At 41.9% G+C, this 18912-nt stretch overlaps 2 protein-coding genes across 2 annotated transcripts; both read right to left on the bottom strand.

Moving 5' to 3' along the window:
- Positions 1 to 3273: 3273 nt before the first annotated feature.
- cyp2u1 (cytochrome P450, family 2, subfamily U, polypeptide 1) lies at positions 3274 to 7038 on the bottom strand. The gene is made up of 5 exons (XM_030787965.1): positions 6513 to 7038; positions 5406 to 6056; positions 4927 to 5088; positions 4437 to 4604; positions 3274 to 4163 (listed from the first exon to the last, which is right to left on the bottom strand). Exons 1-5 carry the CDS (start codon positions 6970 to 6972, stop codon positions 3958 to 3960), a joined length of 1647 nt encoding a protein of 548 aa, XP_030643825.1. The 5' UTR covers positions 6973 to 7038; the 3' UTR covers positions 3274 to 3957.
- A 1460-nt stretch (positions 7039 to 8498) lies between these two features.
- On the bottom strand, positions 8499 to 11917 carry sgms2a (sphingomyelin synthase 2a). Its single transcript, XM_030788273.1, has 5 exons — positions 11472 to 11917; positions 11161 to 11278; positions 10435 to 10588; positions 9922 to 10088; positions 8499 to 8684 (listed from the first exon to the last, which is right to left on the bottom strand). Exons 1-5 carry the CDS (start codon positions 11915 to 11917, stop codon positions 8499 to 8501), a joined length of 1071 nt encoding a protein of 356 aa, XP_030644133.1.
- Positions 11918 to 18912: the final 6995 nt, after the last annotated feature.

Here is an 18912-nt window from a genome sequence, read left to right as displayed (position 1 = left end):
TGACCAGTCCAGATTATCATATGTGAGAAATATAAAACTTTGTCCAAGACAAACATTATGAAATCAATCCAGTTAATTCTAATGCAGCTTCACTCCCACACATTGTGTGAGAGGCATTTGATAGCAAAGAAATGGAACTGTGAAACAACTCATTCACTGTATATACCCACAAACTAGTTTATTCTGAAGTTATTAAATACAGCATATCATTTTTTCCCCTCTTGCTTAACAAGTATAATTATTGAAACATGTATTTGGTGAATGATTGCATTTAACACTAGGGATGAATGGGGGGAAAAAAACAAAGCGTTTTTTCAATAGTGTAACTAAAACATTATTTACTGGGAGTGGAGTCATTCCAAACCTGGCAAGCTTTTATTTCAGTTTTTAAATGTGGTAATAGTTCCTTTAGTGCCTTTAAATGGAGAGGGTTATTGAGAGGAACAGACAAATTGTATTGGGAGGCTGTGGCTAGATCCGGTTACCCCCTGTTTTGGTCATTAGTTTCTGTTTCTTGGATGGAGAAATAATGGCTTGTCCTATTCAGCCAAGTGGTTTTCCATCAAGCCACAAGATTCTGACCTGTCACCGGGTCCGGCCGGGCTCAGCCGGAACGCCCGCTCTCTCGTGGTCCCACCACCTGCCAGGGGAGAAACAGGGGCGGGGGTGCAATGCCACACGGGTGGCGGGTTGGGGCGGAGGTCCCGGCGGGCTGGACTTACGGTGCAGAAACTGTCTTTTTTTCAATTCTGTAACTAATACATTAATGACTGGGAGTGGAACCATTTCAAACCTTTTTTTTATTTCAGTTTTTAAATGTGGTAATCGTTCCTTTAGTGCAGAGGGTTATTTAGAGAAACAGACAAATTGTACTGGGAGAATATGGCAGGATATGGTTAGCTCCTGTTTTGGTCATCAGTTTCTGTTTCTTGGATGGAGAAATAATGGCTTATCCTATTCAGACAAGTGGTTTTCCATCAAACCACAAGATTCTGAGATAAATGGTCTCATGATAAAATATGAGAACTGTTCAAACCTTCAGATCAAAACCAAGTACTGATTTAAATGGCGAATATTAAATTTGTTACTCCATACATCAAAATAAAAGTTTATGCACGACAGAGATGCCCTGTAATCCTGATACAGTGACCATAACACTTTTCTGTTTGTCTCTGCAAAGTCACATTAAAATGAGTTTCCTTCTGCTTCTTGTCACTCTACTTCTGTCCAGCAGAGGTCGCTGTTGGTATATGCCACGTCTAACTGAATCCATAGAAGGGAGGAAACAGTTGTTTCGTTGCTAAGCTGCCATTCACAGCCGTGCTGTTCCTCGTAATTAATATCCTCTTTGATTACCTCAGCTAAGTCTAGGCCGTAAAACCACGGCTGGTTGTCCTGATGTGTGCCACCACTTTTAATCATTAGAATGGTACTGGCCTGATCAGCAGACTGTCAGACAAGCAACGTGGGCATGAGGGTTAGGGTAAGACCAAAAGTTCCATGCAGAGGTAGGTGAAGAATTCCATACGCTTTAGCCTGAAGGTCTACATCTGACTGACTCTTATCAGAAAGAGCTCGGTCTTAATTAACAGCAGTCGTAAATGCATGCAGTTTGCATCAAAGGAGAAACAAAGGGCAGGGATTGGTTAAGGCAGTTATAATCCACTAATAATTGATTCTGATATTGATTTTGCATTTCCTCATAATGTCAGCCGATGACATTGTTGATAAATGTGGATCTGAGTGAGTTTGTGTTATGGTTTGGCCACAGTCCTGGCGTTATTGTTGAAGGATCAGTCTGATAACAGCTCTTCCCCTGTTTCAAACAGCCTTCCATTCTTAAAGGGCCGCGCTGTTCCTCTAGGAATCAGTCAGGACTGAAGTTATGTGGAAGCTGACATGACTTGTTTTCCACACAGTGGGATCTCTGTGGAGTGACCGGACATTTGGTGTGGTGATGTGTAACTCCCAAGACACCGGGAGAATAAAAACAAAACCAATGCGTGGTGTGTCAGGCATATCTGCCCAAGCTCAGTCCTGCTTCTGTCCTGTGGCTTTGGCATCGTGTGAGTTATAGGGACCACATTCTGTTTGGCACCATTTCCAGAGATGACACTTCCGCTCAAACGAGCTGATGTGAGGACTGACTTCCTCTCCTGTGCTTTCGTAAGCCATGATGGTGACATTAGTGCAAGGTTAGGTTATCAGTTGGAGATGATACCCCTATGGACCCTACCACTGTTAACCTTTCAGCTCGTTCCAGAACATTCCGCGGGGTGGCCGTAAGAAAAACCCTGTGAGCTGTAAATGACTTAGCCCTGTCCAAACAGCCAAAAAAGTAACAGCTCCAGCTGGGAGCTAACGCTGCACACTAATGTTACAAACTATAATGGAAACAACTGTTAAAACAAGGCTACTAAATCATTGGCTTCTCATTAGAGCTATAACAGGTCGCCCTGGTCAAAGTTCAGTTTGTACCTCCATTTATTTAGCCCTTTTAGCTCATGTTACTTCGATATAAGATAAACAAGTTCCCACTTAGAGAAGCCTAGATTAGATCTACTTCATTCATTTATGTGCATTCATGTATTCTGACGGAACATATGATTCATAGTCTCAGTAATGACACCATGTGTTTGGTTCTTATTTAAAATGGTCAACGTCGTCATTAAAACTGCTGTGATCATACACTAAGTTAAAGTATACACCCACCACATGATACACATGGTGCCTATATTTTCTAACAGTGAGCGATGGGAAGAAGAAGAAGAAGTGTACAGACTTAAAATTATAATTAACATTAGTCTTAGTGATCAAAAGCAGAAAGTGTGGAATGTTCTCCTAAACCAAGAATATGTATTTCATGTGATTTGGCCTCACATTTGAAGAAAAAAAAATCATGTATAAGAACTGGGGTGAAAAAGAAAATGGTTTGCTATGTTTACTGGGGTATACTACATGTGGACTGTTAGCCAAAGTTTCCATGAAAGGACTGTGGGTTTTTGGTTTTTGGGGTAAAACTTTATTTACCACTGTATTTAATTGACTGACTTCATTAACAAGTAAAAAGACATTAGTGATCTAAGAAACCTACCTTCTCACTCCAAAAATCAAACATGACCACAGAACTGCTTCAAAGACAAAATGATTATTCTTTTTAATCATATAAAATCTTTTAATGTTTGTTCCAGTGATTTCATTATAAATTCAAATTTAACTGAGAGCAGCAATGCCTTTATCTGAAAACAGAAAGTTAAGGGCAAAGTTCCCATTTATACTGTGACACTGATAATGTTTGCATTTGTCACAGGAGATAAACCTTTTTAATAGTCATATTTAAGAACACTGGTGGAAAGCCGTCTTTGTGCAGTTAGGTGCACATTGATATGGATACTAAATATCAAAATGATAATGACAAAAATATTGGTATACTGGTCTGCTGAAATAACACATCAGAAAACTGATGTGTAATTACAAGTGAGACAATTGTCAAAAAGTGAAATTCCCTTGACTTGTTAAATTATTTAAATGAGGTAAAAGTCGATTGCATTAAATGCATTAAAGTGCAGTGGAATATCTCAAGAATAGGATAAAACCATGTGTTGCATATCAAGCCCCTCAAACAATACTTATTTCATTAATCACTTAAATCTCTTTGTTACGAAACTGAAAAACTGCTCAGCTTGAAAAGCATTGGACCAGAACACAGTACTGATTTTGGGAGGGGGGGGGGGGGTGCGAAGCAGGCATGTATCTTATGTCCCGGTATGTCAGCCAGCTGAAACGTCTTTTCCACTCTGGACAGGAGCCAGATCCGAATGAGATTAAATCAGAGCGACTGCTCTTGACTAAAAGACCACACATACAAACTCTCTCTTATCAAATCCCACACTCTGACCCCGAAGTTTAGACCAGAACACAGTTGGTGAATGTGCTGATATTTACCCCCCACCCCCGTTATTTGTTAAAATGGTTCTGGCCAGATCCACGGGCTGCAACAGAGACAGTGTATGGACATGGAGCTAGGGTTAGACCAAAACGGCCATGCATGGGTGGAGGGGGATGTCCTTCTGGAAACTTGAAACTGAATGCCTGTATTAGGTTGGTAAATATCAGGAAAAGCTCCATCTTGGCCAGCTGCTCTCCCATGCATACCCTGCGACCTGTTAAAAAAACATATTTTTACCTCAAAACACTGTTTTACTCTGACTGCAACAAAAGCTAGTTTATAATGATTAATGTGGTCAGACATGGGTCAGTGGATTGAGGGTACACCAGATATGTACAATGTTATGACTTCTTCTTCCCATGCAAATAATATTAAATGTACAAAGTAAAAGCAAATACAAACGATTCTTTCTACAACTACATTACTTGTCTTTGACGGTGATAAACTCATTAACATTGATGTAATATAGTCTCACTGGAATTTCTACCTATTCCAAATGGAATGAAGCACTCTCTTCTTAGAAGATTTCCCTTGTCATCCAGAAATCGGTCTGGGTTGAAGTCATCTGGATTTTCCCATACGGTAGGGTCCCTATGAACCGACCAGAGGTTTGGGATAATGACGGTGCCCTTAGGAATAGTGTATCCCCGGAATACTGGGAAGAGAAAAAACAAAAATAACACAAGCTCACCCCCCCCCCTCCCACACACACAAGTTTGGTTTGGGCTGGTGAAAGCAGAAGGACAACGTTTCCTCATTAACTTCAAAAAAACTGAGAGCTCATTGTGTTGGGGAGCATTTGCGGAACTGGCACGTACTGATGTAGGACCAGCTATCAATGATCCACGTAACTGAAATCTTTTGGATTATGAGAGACATCATGTGATTCTAGACCAGCACCCTTACTCAAAGAGGCTGCTTGTACTAGGTGTTTTTATGCAAAGAGAAGTGGTTGTTGTCTGTTTTCACTTCCTCACCTGTGGTCTCTGAAGCCATGTGAGGTATAGCCAGTGGAACAACGGCAGTCATTCTCTGTACCTCCATGATAGTGGCTTCAGTGTATGGCAAAGTGCCCCTGTCTGTCAGTGATAGTGTCCTCTTAAACCCCACTACTGCATCAATCTCCTTCTGAACTCTCTCTGCAACACAAGACATCATGAGTCATTAGAGACTTAATGCATTTCAGCTCATAATTCAAGACTTTGACACTTTCTTATCTCTTGGGGACATTTCAAATGTATTACTCAGTAATCAACCAGTTATTATAAAAAAGGATCAACCGATTAAATGCCTGTTCTGGGTGTTTAGAATGTTTATCTTCTTACTTTCATTTGGAAGCTTGTTTATGTTGTAAAGCTGAGCACATATTGTCAATCTCTGCTCTCCATGAAATGCACCATTAAAAAATGATATACAACTGTGATTACATTGTGTGAGTTTAACCTGGTGCGAGTACCTTGGACATCAGGGTACAAGCACATGTACAGCAGACACCACAGAATGGTGTTGGTAGTGGTATCAGTCCCCGCGATGAAGAGGTCACCGATGATATAAAAGAGGTAGTCCTCAGAAAAGCTGACGTCCCTTGTCCCTGCTGCCTGCTGGTCCTGCATCTCTACCAGGTACATGTCTATGAAGTCTCTGGGGTTCTCTGGATCCAAGGTTTCCCTGTGTCTGGCAATGATCCTCTTGAGAAAAGCTGTAATGTCACCTTCCACTTGCCGGAGCTCCTTAAAAACCCCACAGGGCAAGTAGTAGAGCCAGGGAAAGATGTTAATGAGTACTGCGGAGCTGTTCACACTGATCTGTAGCCCTCGGGCCATAAGATCCAGAAGGGTCCGGAATTCCTGGTCCTGGTGGTGAAAACGCTGACCGAGGCTTATTGAAGAGATGACATTGGAAACTGCATTGCTGATGAGGGGGGACAGGTCCACACCAGAACCTCCAGATTCTTCGTTCTGCCTGAGGAGTTCGGCCTTGATCATGGCCAGTCCTTCCAGGATACACGGCTCCAGACTCAGTTTGCCGAAACCAAAGCTGCGTAGAGTAGTGTGGCAGAATTTACGCTGCTTTCTCCACACTGGGCCATAAGGTGCAAAAACAATGCCTATGGGGAAAAAAGAGCATTTAGAGGGAGAGTTTGAGACTGTCATGCAGCTCAATGATTTGATACTTAATTGTTGTTGTTTTTTTTTGGCAAATTGAGACAAAGAGTTTTGAAAAGTTTGTTTTAAACACGTTTTGAATGGTATCTCTGCTGTGCATCAGCAAAGTCAATACAATAAGATCTTTGATTCTCCCCCTAACCGTCACAGTCGTGACGTAATCTTAAATAGACAAGCATTTAAATCAAATTTGGAACACATGACTGTCAATTGAGTAACATCACTATTTTCAACAGAGTTTTTCCTTTAAAACTGCTCTCTATTATTTACATGCTACACTTTAACTGGAATCAGATAACTACGATCCCGATGTTTAATGAGTTGCTTGATCAAACAGTAATTTATCAATACATAGTTAATAAAATACACCAACACTGCAAGCCAGTGCAGTTCTCTACCTTTTCGCTTCGTCATAATGGTTATGATGGGCACTTCTGGTCTATCTGAGAAAACCTCTGGGTGGTTGGAGAGCGCATCTCTCACGACATCGTATCCCGTTAGAATCACGGTTAGTTGGGTTCCAATGTATAGGCTGTAAATGTTTCCATAGACTTTTGACAGCTCCATCAAACCAACTTGTGGCAGCAACGGATTTGCCGTTTTTTTGTTGATTTCCTCACGATCCCGTCCAAATCGTCTCGAAATAAATGAGGGCACGAGGAAAGCCCCAAAATTGCCAACGATGGGCCATGGTTTGGGACCCGGTGGACAGTTGGAGAACATTTTTTTTCTTTGATAATATCGCATAACAAGGAAAACGACAACAAATGCCGTTAGGGCCAATAAGTTGCCGTAAGACAGTAACGTTACAGTCGTGTGCGATATCTCCTGCCATATCTGCCCAAAGATTTTTTCCATGTTGCACCAGCAGAGTTCAACTGTTTTAAGCCATTGATTTGTTCCTGGCGCTGCTAAAAAATGACATTTTCGTCATATGAAAAGTCCACCTACTGGCATCTTTGCTTACGTTGGCAGCCGCCATGGTCATTCTGAATTGTTAGGAAACAACATCGGTACTGTGTGTTTTCCCGTTCTTCATTGGCTAACTAAAAAGTTCGCTGTTATTGGACAGTTACTGGAGAATAAATTCGTATTGGCGGAAGCAAGTACGAGCCCTCCAGATACATCCATTCAGAGCAAAAACGTTTGCGCACTTCCTGATAACCTGTACGTTGATTGGCCAGAACTAACTTACCATCGACATGTGTGTTGAGCGTCTTCAAAATAAGTCTCTCCTGCAGCTTATCAGAATGCTTCCACTTTTATTGACTAATATTTTAATAACTTTGTGGAACACCTAATTAAATGAAAGGAGCCGGAGTAGTTATTTGGGTTTGCAGTTTATCAATGATACGGGCTACAGGGGTGCGTATTCTTCCATCGTATGCGCTTGTGATCATGAAATGACGTCGTTCGAGTGTTAGAAATCAGAGCGTTATTAGTAAGTAGAGCAACGACACTCATCCGGTTGGTAATAATTTGAGACATTTAATGTGCATTTATAAAATTGTTGAAAAAAAAAAACTCCTATAAAACAACAGAAACAATAGATAATTTAAAATGAAATGTTGGTACAACTCAGATCATTTAAGTAAATGTGTTTAAAAAAGAGAGAGTGAAATGTTTTGGTTTGCAACATAATATTCATGCATTGAAAAGGCACGTTTGTGTCTGCTCTGAATACTTCAACATTTGAACAGCATGTTGCTGATCTATGTAATTGCTTTTCTTTTCTTTTTTTTCTTCTTCTTCCTCTTTTTTTTTTTTTTTTTTTTTTTGCAGTAACAAAATGTGACCGTGCAGTTAATTTAACAAAGAACTGAATCACAAAGAAACACAGGTTCATTTAATAAACTGTTCTTTTTAACCTTACATTTAGTATTTCTGGACCTCGGTTCCTCTGAAAAACAGTAACAGACAAACAAACAGTTACGACACACACCTTCTCGACATGACCCCAACAACCCTAAGTGAAACATCTCTCACACAGTCTTTGGTATAAATCGTTTGAAATATTTGGTCAACCATAAACACAAATACAGATGCAAAACAGTTTGACATCGTGGTCAATGCAAAGCAACACTGTGTGGTGAAGGCCTGGCCCTGACAACAAACTCTTAAAAACCCCATTCACCTCCTCCCTTCTCTCCTCCCTGAACACTCCTCTCGGTGTGTATTCTGGTGGGGAGAACAAAATGGCCAATGAAATGATGTGTTTCTAAATGTCTGTACGTCATTATTTCATTTCAGCACGGGGTTCTATTCATACTGCCTGTATCCCCCCTGAAATATCAGAGGATAAAAACAAAGGGAACGGCGTGTGCAGGGAGATGGGAACATGGTTAGTCATTTGGAACAGGGCCCTCCCTCTGTGTGCCGATGAATCACTCCTCCCGGATGCTCTGCACCATCGAATAGTTCTTACATGGGTTTTTCAAGCAGGTGGGGGGCCAGGTGACGGGCCAGCAGTAGGAGCAGGGCACTTGGGTCTGCACGTTCCGTTCGAAGAAGTTAAATATGGGATTCCACCACGTGTGGGAGAGGTAGTTGTTCGGAGAGCATTTGAGAGCCTGTAGGAGAGAGCAGAAAGGGAGTCAGTGATTAGAGAAACAGAAGGTCTCCTGGCTGCTTCCATCAGAAAATAAACAACTGGCATCTGCTACGATTACAAGCAAGCTGAGGAGATGCGGCTGAAAGCGGAATCGGAGTTTGATGTCTGGCTTTTGTAAATATAGCAGCGCTGCCAATATTAATTTAAACTGAGTTTATTCCATCGACAGATGAGTGACCCATACACTTATAATTTGTAAAGCCAGATATTCTAAATGTTGCTAAGTGACTTAACTGCCAATGTGTTAAAGAAGAACAGGAAAAAGGGCAACTCAGAGATGAAAAATGGAGGCCTCCACACACATGATCGGTTAAGGGTACAAAAAAATGCACTGGATAGGACTTCATTTTTAGTGCAGTTTTAGTTTGAGGCTGGGAAGGTATCATCTGTTTGTAAGTATGGGATTATAACTGTTTTGCTATTTCATTGCTTTTAAAAAGCTTGGACTGGGTTAGAGCACCTGTTCTATGAGATGTGTGTCTTGTGGGACTTGTTTCTCATATGCTTGGGCTAATGGATGTCAACAGGCTCTCAGCTCTGTAAACACGTGCACCAAATGGTTTGGAAGAGCTTTTGATACTTGATGCTTTATCACAGCTTATGCATGGGCTGTCAGCAAGGAGAGTGTTCATGTGTCTGTCTGTGTATGTATATGTGTGTATGTACACGTACTCTCTGAGAAGAACATTGTGTGTGTGTGTGTGTCCATCCACACTTGAGTCTTCAGGGTGTTTTTATGTGTGTGCTCTCAGCACAGAGCCTTGGGGTGTGTATGTGTGAGTGTGTGTGTACTCTCTCAACAGAACCCTTTGCGTATGTATATTTCTGATCGGCTTTTGCTTTAAACACCAGTGGATTTAGCTATACCTGCCTCTCAGCACAGATGGTTTTCAAACAACATTCCACACAGTAAAGCACCTACATTTTTCCACAGCTTGTCACATGTTTAGGGTCACATCACCATAAATACACCTACCTCAGACTCATTGAAGTCCCCAACCTAGAAACAACATTAAACACTTTCCCTCTGTGTTCTGCAGACATTATGTAATACAGCATAACTCACAGAAGTGCTATACAGAAACAGAGCAGTTTGACTCTCTGTTATAAAACTGAGCGAATTTGATTATCATTTCCCAGTTTTGAAACCTGTCACACTATCATATTACACATCATTTGAATTGTGCAGCTCTTACCTGCACGTTGGCCATAGTGTGGTACCAGTAGAAGAGTCGTGAAGTTATAAAATAGGCCACCACCACATCCACACTGTAATGTTCGTGGGCCACCAAGATACACACTACACCGACAGCAGCAAGGAGCCAGCACAGCAAGTGATACCACCAGAAAGAGCGAGGAGAGTCTGGAGACAGGAGAAACTAGAATCAAAAGCCTGATTTGGACACACTTCAACTGTCGACCCCACTGGTCTTGTTTTGCGGTCGTCTTTTGGAAGAGCTGTGCTTGAACTACGTTAGAACGATACTCTCATCTAGGACCACTTTGGCTCAATATAGGAGTTTTTAAACTGGTTTCCGTTTTTAAGTTGGCTTTAAAGACAAGTTATAACTTCACCCTGGACCTACAACCATGATGGAAAACAAGGACTTTGCCATTGTTTTATTGGGACAGCGTGAATAACATTAAATGGAATGATTTATCTGGCGGGTGAGGTGGCGTCTATCTGATGGTTGTCAGAGAGGACTCACACTCCTTGATGAACAGGTACGTTAGCGTTAGCATGACGGTATGCCCGCTGTACAGGAAGTCACCACACAACAGGTGGGAGCCTGTGATTGACAGGCCGCCCCCAGAGATCAGCTGCAAGACACGCTGCAGCTTTGCCTGTGAGTCACCATACAGCTGAGAGAGAGAGAGAGAGAGAGAGAGAGAGGGGATGAATTAAGGTGAGAGAAGAGGAAGGGAGAGTAAAGAAAAAGAGAGAGGGAGGGAGGGGAGGAGAAAGAGAGATGGGGGCATGGGATATTGTATTGGAAAGCAGGGGGAGAGAGAGAGATGTTTGTCATTAATGTTTTATGTTTCAATGATGTTTCATTTATAATTGTCATAATCTCACTTATCACCAAACATTTTCCTAGCTCCATATCATCGGCAATGACAAAAGACTCGTTTGACCTGAGTTTAAGTTGATAGGTTGAATTTTGTGATGTGATAAAATGTAAGATTCTGCTCCTCTCAAAGCCCCATACAAGAGCCACACAAATATCTTTTCAAAGCCTGAGAGATCAGAGGGGCTGTTTTCCAGTCTGCTCTCACTATATCCGCAGCATTAATATCCTTCTTTTCCATGGACTATTACTGATACCCAAATGGATTCTGTTGCTTGAAAGTCTCTCTGTATGAAACCCTGAGGGACATGGAAAACATCAATATTTGAAAATTTAAATTCCTCATCTCCGGTCAGTACCACTCACCTTTGGGGCACAGGTCATGTGCATGCCAGGAACGGGCAGGGTGGTGATGTACATGGTGACACAACGGTACATGTAAAGGGTGCCAATCAGGAAAAAGAACCTTCTACCCACTATTGCCCTGGAAATGCACAGCAGACCAGAGTTTATAATTACATTATCATACAAAGTCTCCTAATTGAATAAAGTTTTACAGGAAGGTCTTTTGAATTACTACTGATCTAATCACAAACACCGCACAATGACTGAGTGGGCAACTTCTGAACTGTGCTATGAAACATTGCACAACAGAAGCGCGTATTTGTGGTTCTTACTTGTATCTGTGAAAGAACCACTGAACAATCCAAATCCCCATCAGGACCATCCCATTGACCTCGGTCACCGTAAACGCCCACTTGACGCGGTCAATGTAATCAAAGAACTTGTCGGGCAACGGTGGGCTACTCTCTTTGGCGGGGACCCTTTCGTGCACCGCTGTGATCGTTACCGTAGTCAAGACGAGGTTAAACACGGCGTAGACCAGAGCGATGCCTGTCTTCCACCACTCCAGAGGCAGACGGCTTCCCTTCCCTTCCGGCACCGATATTTTGACATATTCCCGGTGTCTCCCGAGGCCCTTCCTCAAAGCTCCGCGTTTGGCATCCTCACCAGCGTGGCTGTGAACCGGGCATGTAGTGCCAGCTGGCCGGGCTGGCTGTGTGCCACTCTCTGCATGCGCTTCAGCGGGGTCGATTTCGCCCATGTGCCCCTGTGAAGTCATGGATACCCTCTCTTCCCACAAATCACTACCTCACTGCCCAATATGCCGTTTCGCCCCCTCAGGCACCCTGGTTTATTTCGAGCAGAGGGAGCAGCTCCTGTGTTGAAAATGAAAGACCTCCAGCTAGTACAGGTTTCTCTTGTGGAGGGCAGACTTCCTTATAAGCAAAAAAAAAAAAAAAAAGGAAGAAGAAAGAAAATAACAAGCTAAGAAAAGAAGTCATAAACCTTTCAGGTTGTAATTACCTTTATGGTCTTTCCATAACCGTAAATAACACTCAACTAGTCTTTAAACGAAGAGTGGAACCCATTGAAGTCCATTGAAAGCTCATATTATTGACAATGATGAGGCTGAAGGGACAGAGTACTTGAGGTTTGACAAACAAGGCAGTCGTAATGTAATCCAAGCCTAATGTCTCATTCATTTGTGCTCAGTTAGGTTCCATGCCTATTTGAAAACAGCGTCTTTGAAAAAACTTGCCTCTCTTTTCTTTTTCCTTGGTTTGAAGCCTCCAGTCAGTAAACCAACATTTCTCTCTATTACATTAGTCAAAATTGCATGGTTAACTTTGTTTGTCATCATTACATGGAAAGGTCATGCTTCAAGTATATTAACGTTTTCTCTGAGTAATCAAAGTCAGCATACATAATGGCTGTGAAGAAGCACTTGTTTAGAAATGGAAATAGAAACTCAGAAAAATAAACATACCATGGTATGGTTTTCATGCCCCACAAGCTGTAATTGATCCGTTTAACAGAAATGGCTGATTCCGGTAGCGATTCACAGAGCTCTATGCAAAATCTATTCATACTTCAAATACTGGTTCATTGCAACACTTTGGTTGTGGTTTGATCATGTCACAGTGCAATTGCAGACAATATCTAATATCCAATCTTTCACTAGAACTGCCTTTCCAGCAAAGAAACCTATCCAATATCTTATTAGGTGCTAATATCATGTTCAGTGAAAAGAAATACTACAGTCTGTTCTGTTTCAGCCATGTTGTATTGAAATGCCGAGTGTACACTTCGCTCATTAACTCAGGGCTACCACAAAACTTCTTCAGTAACAGCCAAGTTATGCTTTGCTGATAGGAACGTTTGTTACCTACTCCCTTGGAGTTCTGCTACTTTTGTGGAAGTTTCTCTCCCTCTCCCTCTCCCGGAGTTCATTGTGACATTCTCTGATGACTTGCCAGGTAGGCTGAGAGAGAGCTTTATTTGAACAGTTTGTTCGTTTTGTAAATCTCATATCGAAAAAAAAAAAAAAAACAATTCAGGCCACTGGCACCATTTGTCCAGTCTTCTCCCTCACTGCTTATCTAACCTATTCAGTCCTTCCCAAATTCTGCACTTATCTCATGTTCAGCCACACAGTCAATATGTGTAAAACTGGAGCTCTTTGTATGTTAAAGAATGGTCCAGAACCTTAAAGAGCTGTTTACACTGTTAGAGGAACAGAGTCCAGGCGATAGTTCCGTGTTCCATTCTAGAACCTAAAGAAACTACTTTAGGACGATTTGGCTCTTGGCTCCTATAAATAGATTCTAACATTATGCTCTGTTGGGTTGCATGAGTCTCTTTGTGGGTTTAGAAGAGTAGCCTATCCAAAACTCCTCCCAATCTGCAGGAGCCCATGCCAACAGCAGGAGCAAGGTCACAAGTCTTTGGTATAGCACTTTGCATAAAAATTTAAACAAGCCATTGTAGAAGTAAATAACTGAAGAGCAAAAGAAAAATTCAACAGTGTTGATGTGAAACTGTAAAGTATTCAGTAGTACTAGATAGTTAACCAGAATGGCTAAACAAGGCATTATTGCAAATCTTCTACATTATCAGTTAGTGAACGTTATTAAGCCACAGTAATATGGTTTACCTCCCATTAGACTGAACGGACAGCAGGACTGGAGTGAAACGTGGTTAGAGAATAGGTTTGGAGAGTACAAGAAAGGCTCCAGAGTCAATGAAGTGGATCAGGCTGAAAGAGCACTCCAGTGGGAGAAGCCTTGCCCCAGTGAACAAGAACACAACGTTCTATTGTGCAAACAGTTAAACACGATTACATACAGACACAAACACACACTTACACACTTCAAAATTACTTATATTGAAAACTGGTCTGATGAATTCAAGCTACAGAATCCTTGCCACTGTCTGTATCGATGGCTATAATCCCAATCTGTTTTGATGTGAAAATCTTGCCTAAACTTGAATATTTGAGCCTATATACATAGTAACGTTCCTGTCTCCAGGAACTTTTGACTCTGGGTTTTAGAATGTGAGGAGTCCTTATGGAGAGGGTTGACAGGTTTGATACTGACCTACAGACAGAAATGCCTCTCTAGGCTAACCCTCCTCACAGCTCCTCTGTGCAGACTAGTGCAAAGAAGTTACTTACAATACAGATTATTGGGTTTTTTTTTCTTTTTCATTTCCCTGTATTTTTTATACTGTTTTTATTCAAAGCATAGAATGTCAAAACTTTGGAGAATGCGAATTCATACATAGATTTGCACCCTACCATGTCTTCATTTCCAGGAAATTCCAGGAAGTACCTTTTTCAAAATATAACAGGAATAAATTATGCAATAAATTCCCTGACTATCCAAAAACCAGCACTTCAGCCTTTCAGTTTCAGTTGTGTGTAGCCACAGGCATCCCAGTGGTTTTGGTTACACAAAAATACAAGTGTCAGAGTGTCAAATTTCTTGTATAAGACCTTGATTAACGCCTATCTTGGATGGTGATAGTGTGCTAATGCACTATTTGAATGGCAAAGCAGGGCAGTTTTCATCTGCGCATACACCATGCCTTTGTTTCCATGAGCAAGCCTCTGGATTTGGCATACATTTCTGATAATGCATTCCTTTTGTCCGCATTAAAAGCAACCAACGCTGTGAAAGGCCTAAATGGAGAAATATTTTGCCTGGCTGCTGAAGCTCCTAATGCTCCTGAATGAGATTATACGTTCACTGGGAAGTGGACACAAAACGTTAAAATGTTTGCGTTTGGCTTTCTGAGACTGATCTTTGAGGGTAAAAACACGAGAGTTTATGAGGAACGGATGGATGTTTTTCTTTCTGTTCAGCTGTTGCCCCACTGACAGATATGAGAATGTCAATACTGTTTGAAATCTGAACTGCTTCTCAATAATGACCATTGAAGATAAACACAGTATAACATGTTTACATAGGAACAGATGAGCTTGAGGAAAAAAGGGAGAGAGAGAGAGAGAGAGAGAGAGTCAGAAAGAAAGAGAGAGAGACAGAGAGGGTGAGAGAGGCAGAGAGTAAGAGTTTGACAAAGAGAGACAGTCAGAGAAAAAAAGAGATAGACAGCAAGGGAAAGAGTCAGAGACAGACAGACAGAGACAGACAGACAGAGAGAGAGAGCACAGAATGCGCATCATAGTAGAGCATCAATTTCCTCTAAATCAATTTGGGTTGAAATGTTATTGCATTCTGAGAATGACCCTTACCTCAGAAGCACACTATGGGTGTTCTTATGTAACTCCTAAAGAAGGCAGCTGTAATGTATCCAAGTAACGCTCATACAAAAAAACTGGTACATGTCCTATAAGAGTGAACTGAAAAGAAACATCTGTGAGATCTACAGGCAGACTTTGTCCACTCATACTGGATATCCTTCTATGATTTTATCGCTGTATCCCTCAGAATATCTACCAGTGAAAACAAACGGGAGCCTATCATCGTGTCAACAGAAGAGGCTGTAGAGCAGAGACAGTGTATTTGGGCTTACTGAGCCGATCCTACGGGAATCGTTCGTATCACAGCTCTCTAGTATTGTCTATGACAAATCGAGCTTTTCCTCTTTGTCACACGGGTTCTTCTTCACTCCAATTCAAACATCCCCCCTCTAAACACTGGAGCCACATGTTCTCCCTGCCTCCACCCATTGCTCTGTTGGGGACACGTGCGGCGGAAAACTGGCAGGGAGAAAAACGTCCTCCAATTGCTCCCAGACGTTGTAATAGATGGGTTGCCTGGCTCCACTTGATGGCTCCACGGTCCAGCCCCATGACTGCTATTTCCAGAGAAACAGCCACCTCACCGCTGCCTCCAACCCAAGGGTGCACTTTATTCCCAGAGAGCAGTGGCTTCTTCTGCTGCAGAAACGCCCACCTCATACGGGCTGGTAATAACATACCCTCAGAGGGTGTTCAGTCATTTTCTGCCCCAAAAGTTCAAATTAAGCATCAAAGACGGAGATAAAATTTTCTAAACCCCAGACCAGACCACCCTTGAGACCACTGTGCCTAGAAGTGCTTGAAGCAGAGCAAATGTTTTCTGCCTCTGCGTCCTCATTTGATCATAGTATAAATGTGTATACTCGACCAACCGTAAGGCTATTTCTTATAGAACTGATTTGTAACTGCAGACTGATGCTTCACAACAAGTTGTAAAAGCTGAGAGCTAACGATCTGCTACCCAGAATGCCATTCACTTATACTATTTTCAAGTGATATGGCTGCCAAAATGTGAAAGAGATTAGGATCTGAGTCACAGGAGGAAGATCTTTATACCAGCCTTATTTTATTGGATCTGCTAATGTTTATCAGTAATACTGGGTGCCACAGAGCAACAAAATGAGTACTGTGAAAACTCACTTGGCCACCACATAAAAACCCATAACACCCAGCGTTAAACTCATTTCTGGAGATATTAAGTCACCGCCACCTCTGAAATTGGCGTGGACTGGACTCTACCCAAGGCAGTCAGTAGTACAGTTTGCAGCAAGACAAACGTGCAAAACCAAACATCTTCAACACTTTTGTCGACTGCGCAGTTGTGAAATCAGTGGGTAATAAGGTCAGCTTTATCTTGAACGGTTTCATTTTTTTTTTCCTTATCTTTTTTTTTTTGTTGTTGATGTGGAAACGTGATGAACTAACAGTTTTGGGGAAGGTGCTACTGTGAAAGATGTGCTTCAGAGCAGGGTAAATTGAAACGACAGGATAGAAACTACAAACTCTCTTTAAGAGCCACTCAGCTTTTTTTTTTTTTTTCCACCCATGAGACTCATTGCCCGAGCAATCATTCACTCTCTTTGACTAAACGGTTTCTCTTTGCCTCTAGAAGGGCTTGGAAAGCGTAGGTACAACTCTACTGTAAACAAGACACAGTCTGCCTTCTATCAAATCCAAGAGACTGAATGGTGTGTGTGTACGTGTGTGTGTACGTGTATGTTTGTGTCTGTGTGTGCATGTATGTCTATGTGGTTGAGGTGTTTCAGGTAGAGCTAGAACTGATGAACTGGTAATCTTTAGATCACTTTGGTTCTGTCATCTTTTTTCCCTCTCTTTCTTTCTTTCTTTCTTTCAGTCTTTCTTTGAAAGTAAAAAATGTTGGGCAGCTCCAGGAAGAACTGCTTCGCTACGCCCCTGCTGGTTTGGCTCATATGGATCAAGAGAAGGGCTGTAATTTTACATTATGGAGATGACCACATGTCACTTAACGAGGAAAAATGGGTGTATCTGCATATTGGAAAGCAGTTCACCAGATTTACTGCTCAAAAACGTAACTGACATGCTACCTAGAATCTTATGACTGGACAACTAAAAGCATAAGTAACATCCTACCTAAAATCATATGACTGGACAACTAAAAGCATAACCTACGTTACATTCAAAACTCCCCCCCCCTCCCCAGCGCCCCCCCCCCCCCCCCCGTCTGCCCCCCCGCCCCTTTTCTACTAGTAATGAGAACATACTGTAGTTGGAAACGATCCAGCAACAGGTGTGTCGAGCGCGCAGATGTTCCAAACTGCAAAAATATATGAACACTCAGGCTACTTGTATCTTATGTTTAGAGATCACGCCTCCAAATTTGACTCATCATCCCAAAACGTTTGGATTCTCTTGTACGTTACAGTTCTGACAACTGGTCTTATTTAAAGGCACTCATTGTAACCTCGTCATAATTATCATCGCGTTTAACACATGAAATTGCAAGATCGGGTAAATTCCCATCCTAGGCATGTGCATCCTGTAATACCCGGCTGACTGTGGAGGAAAGAGGAATAACAAACTAGCTAACTAGATACGACTGGAATAACAGAACACAGCGTATTTATCGGTTATTATAAATGTCGATATAAAATATTAATACATTACCTTCCGCGCCGCGTGCCAAACTGCGTCCAGACCCGTTCGTGTTCGCACTCCAGCTGCTTGGAGGCGTTGTGGAAGCGGCGCTTTTGTGAGCGCTCCTCCCAGGTCATCCGGCACGTTCAACCCTCCTATAATCACAGTGGAAGCACGACCTCCTCTCACTGAAACCTGCGTCGGACCACTGAAGTCTGTCATTAATGTACAGAACGTCATCTGGTAAGGTCCTGCCACGTCTAATTACACGGGAGCTAATTAAGGGCCTGCGGTATCGAGACATCAGATAGACTGTGCAAGTCATTGCACCCAAAATTTGAAGTCCCGCGCGTGAGAAACGTTTAAATATTTAGACCACGAAAATGATATTTTATTGTAACACACACACACACACAGATTTACAGAAAGGGAGAGAGAGAGAGAGACAAGTAAGCATATATGCGATATTTTTACAGCTCTGTGTGCGTGGGCACATTCTTTGGCTGGTTAGCTACTTGTTGCTTTACCTCAAACAACGCATATAAAATCCATTTTAAATTTAAAAAATTATAATTCTTGTATATTCTGAATACTTTTAATATATTGCTATTATTCATGCGTAGTAAAACATGTCTTTATTTAGGCTAATATGAGAATCACTTTCCATGGATTCAAGGTATTTATGATGAGAAGATTTATGTGAAGCCAGCAGGTGGCGATAAGAGTCCTTTGAGTCTGATAACTACCGAGGGCAACAGAAGAAGGAAAGGCTTTCCGGTGACGCATCACAGCCTGTAATCCGCCTCGCTTCCTGTTGGAAGTATCCATTCAGAAGATACCGGCTGGAAAAATACAGAACCAGAACCGCCAGGACGTCTCGTATTTGTCGCATC

The sequence above is a fragment of the Chanos chanos genome, chromosome 11 (genome assembly GCF_902362185.1).
Source record: "Chanos chanos chromosome 11, fChaCha1.1, whole genome shotgun sequence".
NCBI lineage: Eukaryota > Metazoa > Chordata > Actinopteri > Gonorynchiformes > Chanidae > Chanos > Chanos chanos.
The sequence above is the reverse complement of the archived record's forward strand: the minus strand, read 5'-3'. Positions and strand labels throughout refer to the sequence as shown.

Bases quoted from the DNA above. Each gene is read 5' to 3' on its own strand.
- cyp2u1 (XM_030787965.1), bottom strand. From the start codon at position 6,972: ATGGAAAAAATCTTTGGGCAGATATGGCAGGAGATATCGCACACGACT. The intron at 6,057-6,512 runs GTAGAGAACTGC...TTTTCCCCATAG, and splicing joins CATTATGACGAAGCGAAAAG to GCATTGTTTTTGCACCTTAT. The intron at 4,605-4,926 runs GTGAGGAAGTGA...TTCTCTTCCCAG, and splicing joins CATGGCTTCAGAGACCACAG to TATTCCGGGGATACACTATT.
- sgms2a (XM_030788273.1), bottom strand. From the start codon at position 11,917: ATGACTTCACAGGGGCACATGGGCGAAATCGACCCCGCTGAAGCGCAT. The intron at 11,279-11,471 runs GTAAGAACCACA...GTGCATTTCCAG, and splicing joins TGGTTCTTTCACAGATACAA to GGCAATAGTGGGTAGAAGGT. The intron at 10,589-11,160 runs GTGAGTGGTACT...TCTCTCTCTCAG, and splicing joins ACATGACCTGTGCCCCAAAG to CTGTATGGTGACTCACAGGC.